The sequence below is a fragment of the Acinonyx jubatus genome, chromosome A3 (assembly GCF_027475565.1).
Source record: "Acinonyx jubatus isolate Ajub_Pintada_27869175 chromosome A3, VMU_Ajub_asm_v1.0, whole genome shotgun sequence".
NCBI classification, from domain to species: domain Eukaryota; kingdom Metazoa; phylum Chordata; class Mammalia; order Carnivora; family Felidae; genus Acinonyx; species Acinonyx jubatus.
This window is the reverse complement of record NC_069388.1, coordinates 47,341,619-47,348,316: the sequence shown is the minus strand read 5'-3', so window position 1 is coordinate 47,348,316 and position 6,698 is coordinate 47,341,619. Positions and strand designations below refer to the sequence as shown.

Genomic DNA, 6,698 nt, shown 5'->3' with positions numbered 1-6,698 from the left:
GATATGTGCCAAAGTAGAAAAACTATGTGTTTCTTCCAAAGAGCTAACAGCCTTCTGTTCAAATTGTACCAGCCCCCTAAAAGGCCACTGAACATGTGCATGAGTGAGTGTGAGTGTGTAAGCATATGAGTGTGTGCATGAGTGTGGGTGTGTGAGACTGCATATGTGTAAGTGTGCCTGTGTCTGCATGCATTGTGAGTACACATGCATGTATGTGACTGTGTGCAATTGTGAGTGGGTGTGTGGAGACCCTGCTGAGAGGGAATGAGGCCTTTCAGAAGTCTAATAGAAAGTGCACAGGTGGCCATCTAAGTTTTCATCAAAGATCTTTGCACCGATACATTCAAGCCTCCAGACAGGAGTTGTTCCAGAGTTGGTAGTAGTTCATCCAGGGCACAGTGTACACCAAAAAATCACAAATGAAACTCTGTGGAAGGAGAAAGAAAACCACTTTTTGAAGGTAAACAAAAAGCTTTTGCCCTCGCCCCAAGCCCTTGTCTGGGGAGTCTGGACCAGTCACTGTTATCTGCACACTGACCACATGGGTGGGGGTATCTGCTCACAGTCATGTTGTGGGGCGGAGTGGGGCCAGCCTGAACAGGGATGTCACCATGGGTGCTCCTTGCCCAGTTACTTGGGACCTGGAACAGGTGTGCCTGGCGCTTGCAGCCCAGTAGGACATGGGGATGAGGTCTGTGCAGGACATCAGTCCTCCTGCACCTGCATTCAGGCACAGAGGGTTCCTCATGTCTGCCAGCATGCAGGTGGTATCACCAGGAGGAACTGGGAAAAGGCAGAAAGGATGGGCAGAGGTTGGAAGATGAGACGGAAACTAGACAATCCTCACGGACCTGGAGAGTGTGAGCCAAGACAGAGTAAATCGCCAGGGAAAGTAAACCACTTCCACTTGAGGACCAGGATGGGACTAGGAGAGGAGACAGAAGGCCTGTGGCCAAAGCTGTACGTGCTTCAGGTGGGGAGACTGCCCATTCTTCCTCCCACCTCTGAACACCTCCAGTGGCATCAGGAGACCCTCAGGCTATCCCTCACCCTGCCCATATCCACATAGCTGGAAAAGCTGTCAATGTCCAATTCTGGTCTACTTTTAAGATTTTTACTTTTCCCCCTTTGATCAGAAGGCCCTGCCACCACACACCTTTTTCAGCTTTTTTTTGTTTTGAATGGGGCATGAATGGTTTCTTGTGCCATTCCTCTCACACTTGGTCCGGCTAATCTTCACAGTGACCATATACTCCACTCCAGTCGTCAGCTACCAAGAAATAGTGCCACTATTAGTATTTACTCCAAGCATCCAGTTGCTGGACCTCTCCAAGTAAGGCTAGGATGAGATAAAGCCCCAGGAACCACAGCCCCTCTTCCCAGAGGTCATCCACCAAAAGCATGGCTCCCTCTTCAAGTCAGCATGGCCCCTGCCAATCCCCAGCATGTGCAGAGCCCTGCCCCTTGCTCTGGACCAGCTTCACTGCTACAGCCACAGATGGCTTCTCACCTATCTCCCTTGCATCCCCAGGATGAGGGAGGCAAGACATGGAGCTTGGCTGCCAGCAGTCCCAGAATACCCACCACATCTGTACACGTGATCCTCAGAATACCTACAGGTGCATCTTGTCTCAGCTTCATCCATGTTCTTCCTCCCTACTCTCCTTCCCAATCAACCTGAATGGAAGTTTAGCAACAGAGCTGAAAAACACAGGCTTAGGAACTGAACTGATTTGGGGTCTTCATTCCCCACCTACTAACACTTTGCCTTTTAGCAAATGCCCAGCAGCCTCCAATTCTTCAACTACAGAGTCCAGATAATTGTGACTGCTCAAGGAGTTGTTGCCTAGGCTAAAGAGAAGCATGCTTCTTGCTGAATGCACAAAGAAAATTTTAAAATAACTTATTATGGATTATTAAATATTTTAGTAAAGTGTGGGGAACATTACTCTGAAGCAGCAATGGAGTTGGGGAAAGCAACAGAAGATAACAGAATTGTGCTACAGTTCTGGCTTTGACCCCTGCCAACTCTATCTCCTTGGCCAAGCCCTGCCACCTCCCTGACTCAGTTTTCTCATCTAGAGAATGGGGAGAAGAGTGAATGTGTAAACCATGGAGAACACACACCAGGGTTATTCCCAGCTGTTGGGATCTGTCTTCTTGTGCTCATGTTCAAGTGTCAGGCTGTGAGGACACAGGCAGGGAGTCTGGGAAAAGTGGAGTCAAGTGTCAGGCAGGGAGGCTGGGAAAGCCCTTTGTGGCAGGGAGGACCCACAACCTGAAATGAAACTCTAATCAATGCTTTGGTGAGTCATGTTCTCTGTTGGAAATAGCTGGATCCCTCAAGTCAATGTACAGGATAGAGATCTCTGCCTGGGGGAGGGGAGAAACTCCTGGAAGTTCCCTGCTTCCTTGTCCCAGTGTTGGGTCAAACCAAAGGAGAAGCCTTGGCACTCTCCCAGGTGGGTGGAAGTGGAAGGAGAGTGTGCCCACACTGCCCCTGGAGGAAACTGTCCTCAGAAAAGCACAGGGTGGTTGTAGGGGAAGGAGGCCCGAGGGTAGTGTTGGCATCCTGGTTCCACCATCTGCTACTGGAAGAACTTCCAGATGCAGGGCTCCAAGCTCTTCATCAAAGGACAGTTCCATCCAGGCATTGGCATCCTGCAGGGCTTTCACATGGACCTTCATCATGCTCTGTATGTATGAAAAATCTAAAACACTGGCCATGAATTTTACTAACATTGCAGTGTGCAGGGTGCCTGGGTGGCTCAGTCGGTTAAGTGTCAGCTCAAGTCATGATCTCATGGTTTGTGAGTTTGATCCCCAAGTCAGGCTCTGTGCTGACAGCTCAGAGCCTGGAGCCTGCTTCGGATTCTGTGTCTCCCTCTCTCTCTGCCCATCTCCTGCTCACGCTCAGTCTCTCTCTGTGTCTCAAAAAAAAAAAATGTTAAAAAAAATTTAACATTTCAGTGTGCAAAATGTTTTCTTATTTATTATTAGACTGCACTGCTAGATAATAAGAAGAATGATCAAGTAAGACAATTATTTTCATGAGTGCTGCTTCACTCATTCTGCCCACTTGCAGGTGAGGAAACTGAGGCCTGGAGAGTATGGGTGGCATTTGACCAAGATCCCACAATTAGGAGGACCTAGAGCCTGGGTGCAGGCAGCCCACCAGGCCCACCTCCTATACCCCTCTGTAAGGTATTAGGACAGAGGTAATCATGTGGTAAAAGGACCCTTAACCCAGGTCACTGCCACCAAGGGGCACACACATGCTGTTCTTTCATCCATTTGAATGACATCAAAAGTTTGCTCATAAACTATTCTTTTAGAGTTAACTGTTAATAATAATGGGCTGACTCCACAAGACAGGCCTTCTGGGATTCCCAATTTGGCAAGATCTTTGGTCAACAGCCACCACCTTGTGGCCAAGTCACTTCAGTGTTCTTGGTCCTGATAAGCACCACCTTGGGGCAAAAGTATGTGACTGAAACAGGGACAGGCTGATGTCCACACACTATGATGTCAGGCATGCTTTGTGTCACACTAACACTGCCCAACCCTCTCTGTTCCACGCCCTTGCTGGTTCCTCCTGTTCCCACTGCCCCTCTCTCTGGCCAGATACCTTTTCTCCTGTCAATCTTTTTTTTCCAAATTGTATTAATTGAACTAAAATGTGCTATTGTCTCTGCCCTCACTTACATATAGTTTACCATGTAAATTTGAGGGACAGTTGGACCCACAAAAGTGGTTTTCAAATAACTTTTTTTCTCTCTCATTCCCGATTAATATATTTCACAGAAGCTTTGTATTCAAAACACATAAAAAGAGAAATGATCTGGTTGAAGCCTATCCCTCACTCCTCCTCTTCCCTCCACCCAAAAAAAAACCCTCTGTACAATTTCGGATTTCTGTAGAATACAGCTAGAAATTCCAAACTCTACAGCCCTGAGCATTGAAAACCTATTGTTGAGGGGGAACCTATAGAGAATATTTATATTTTAACAAAGCATACCATTAAAAGAAACAAAATCATCCTCATTTGCTGTCACTCTGGCAGGACTAATTTCAGAATTAAAAAAGCAATTCTTCCCAAGGAAGAATAGTTGAGAACCTCAGGGGCCATCTTTACTTTAGACCAAGAGTGACAGAGTTTCATTCCAGTCCTCAGGCTGGCATTTCAAAAGCATTGCTAAGGCAGTTCTGGGGTCCAAACAACTGCAAAGCATGCTCATCCTAAGTGAAGCCTCCCCCTGCCTTGGTGAAACCATCACTTGGTTCTCTCTGGGAGCCATACCATGTCCCCACATATCCAAATGGGCACTGCCCATATCCAGAGAAACCGAGGCACAAACCTGCATCTGACTTCGAAGTAGCTTGTCAACTTGAAATAAGTAGGTGTCATTGCTAGCATTGTTGTAGGTTTCAATGAAGAACTTGAGGGTTGAATTCATGTTTTTCACGCTCGTGGACTTCTCCTGGAAGCCTTCCCACCTTTGAAAGTGACCCAGCCTGGCTGCCAGGACGAGAGCAGCCAACAGCAACAGAGGATTCCTCCAGCATCCAACAGCCATCTCACAGCCTCAGAAATCTCCTATCCGCTGCACCTGCCAGGGCGGGCTGGGGCCAGGCTGTAACTCACTCACCCTCCTACAGCAGTCTTCACCAAGTGGGCTTTCCCAGGTTAAATGGAGATTGAGAACCCAACCTCGTCTTTCAAGGCTCTACCATAATCTGACCAAAGGACCAAACTGTGGTGCTCCTGGGTGGCTCTGTTGGTTGAGCATTAGATTCTTGATTTTGGCTCAGGTCATAATCTCTCAATTCATGAGATCGAGCCCATGACAGGCTCTGTGCTGATGGTGTGAAACATGCTTGGGATTCTCCCCCTCTCTCTGCCCCTCCCCTGCTTTCATGCATGCATGTGTTCTCTCTCTCTCTCTCTCTCTCTCTCTCTCTCTCTCTCTCTCTCTCAATAAACAAACATTAAAGGAAAAACAAAAGGACCAACCCATGAAATCTCCCTGGGTGGTTGCCCAATTCACTCTCAGGTCCATACATTTTCCACATATTTATGACACCAGCTTGGTTCCCTTAGTTATTCAGACAAGCATAATTTCTAAATACCTTGCCAAAATGGGCAAGACCCTCTCCCTACCTTCACATCTATTGAGGAATAAAGCCCCCAAAACAGAGCCTTACAGTGCTATGCAGTAAGAAGCATATTGGACAGAGAAGTTCCAGTTGTGGAAATTGGGGAAGGTTTATAGAGAAGGTAATATTTGAAATGGGCTATGAGGAATCAGGGATACATTCTATTTACCTTCTGTGGGCTCTACCTGTCTAACCTGGCCATCAACTATTCCCCGTGCCTCCTTTAGGGACAGGTTCTCTTTACTAACCTGCCACCTTTCTCACCACAGATTTCTGGCTGCTGGATCCCACTGTGCCTGCAGGCCCTGGCACCAGCTCTTGCTATATTGGTGTGACTCCAACAGAGCTTTGTGAGGTAATCTTGGCCCCCCTGTGAGGGAGGAATAAACCCTGATCCTTATTCACAGATTAATCATGTGGCCCCCTGAAGGTTAGGTGCTACTTATGTCAAGCAAGAAAAATTCTCCTCTACCCTCTTTGGGTCTCTGGCTGGGCCTTAGAATTAACTAGCAGGAGAAAAACATGGTTTAATTGACCTTTTATATATACATGGGAAACTTCACAAGAGAATGAGGATGTGAAGTGGCCAGAACAAGACGCTTGCATACCCTGTAGACAAGGAAATAATAAATGTGTGAAGAATTAACAAGACAATAGAGTTGAGACTAGGGGTAATAAATGGTGAAGAAGTTATAAGGCTTGTTTATACAGGCTTCTTGACCCTGAATTCCGTGTCTCCAGAGAAAAGGATGTCCTCCATGTCCATGTACCAGGAGGGTGTCTTTCACATGAGAGGTTTGTCTCCTATTTTCAAGGAAGGAGGGCTAAGGAGGGGGTCAGAATATCCTTCCTGCTTCACCGTTTCCTAAAACTCCTTTGTCTTAAAATCTTCAATGCGCCAAGGTGCCATATTTTGGCATAGTATGTCCTGAACCCCATCACCTGCACTCAGAAGGCTGTAATAGCTTCCTATTTTAAAAACTTTTGTTAAGGTGGGACCCTAAATGGGATCCTGAAGAAAAAAAAATAGTGGGACAATTGATGAAATGTGAAGAAAGTCTGTAGATCAGATCATAGCATTGCACCAATGTTAACTTTCTAGTTTTTACCATTTCACTGTAGTTACAAAAGATGCTAACATTTGGGAAAGTGGGATGAAGTGTATATAACAAAATTCACACTTTTGTTGCCTTTTTCTAAGTCTGAAATTATTTCAAATAAAGGTTAAAATGTTCAAAAATAAATAGGACCTGTCTTTGAGAAGCAGCACCACCTAGCAGTCCAACTCTCCTGGGTTCAGATCCCTTGCTAGGTGACTCTAGGAGAGGCAGTTAATCTCTGAGTCTCAGTTTCTTCATCTATAATATGAGAATGGGGAAAACTACTAATCTTGGTTTGTGGTGGAGACTAAATCCATGTAGCAAACAACTGTTCCCAGGTCAGGCATCAGTCAGTGCTCAGAAACATCCTCTGGGTGATTCTTTCATGACTCTGAACCCAAACGCTGAAGCCCATAGTGATTCTCATGCCAACTGCCCTGG

The 6,698-nt window shown here is 46.4% G+C and overlaps 1 protein-coding gene across 2 annotated transcripts; it reads right to left on the bottom strand.

Annotated features, from left to right (window-relative positions):
* Nucleotides 1-301: 301 nt before the first annotated feature.
* CSTL1 (cystatin like 1) lies at nucleotides 302-6,230 on the bottom strand. 2 transcript variants are annotated; one of them, XM_015061681.3, is made up of 4 exons: nucleotides 5,406-6,230; nucleotides 4,359-4,775; nucleotides 1,157-1,270; nucleotides 302-427 (listed from the first exon to the last, which is right to left on the bottom strand). In XM_015061681.3, exons 2-4 carry the CDS (start codon nucleotides 4,575-4,577, stop codon nucleotides 344-346), a joined length of 417 nt encoding a protein of 138 aa, XP_014917167.1. In that variant the 5' UTR covers nucleotides 4,578-4,775; nucleotides 5,406-6,230; the 3' UTR covers nucleotides 302-343. The 2 variants fall into 2 exon arrangements, with proteins under 2 accessions (XP_014917167.1, XP_053056292.1); XM_053200317.1 differs by having other exon boundaries at nucleotides 5,327-5,456.
* Nucleotides 6,231-6,698: the final 468 nt, after the last annotated feature.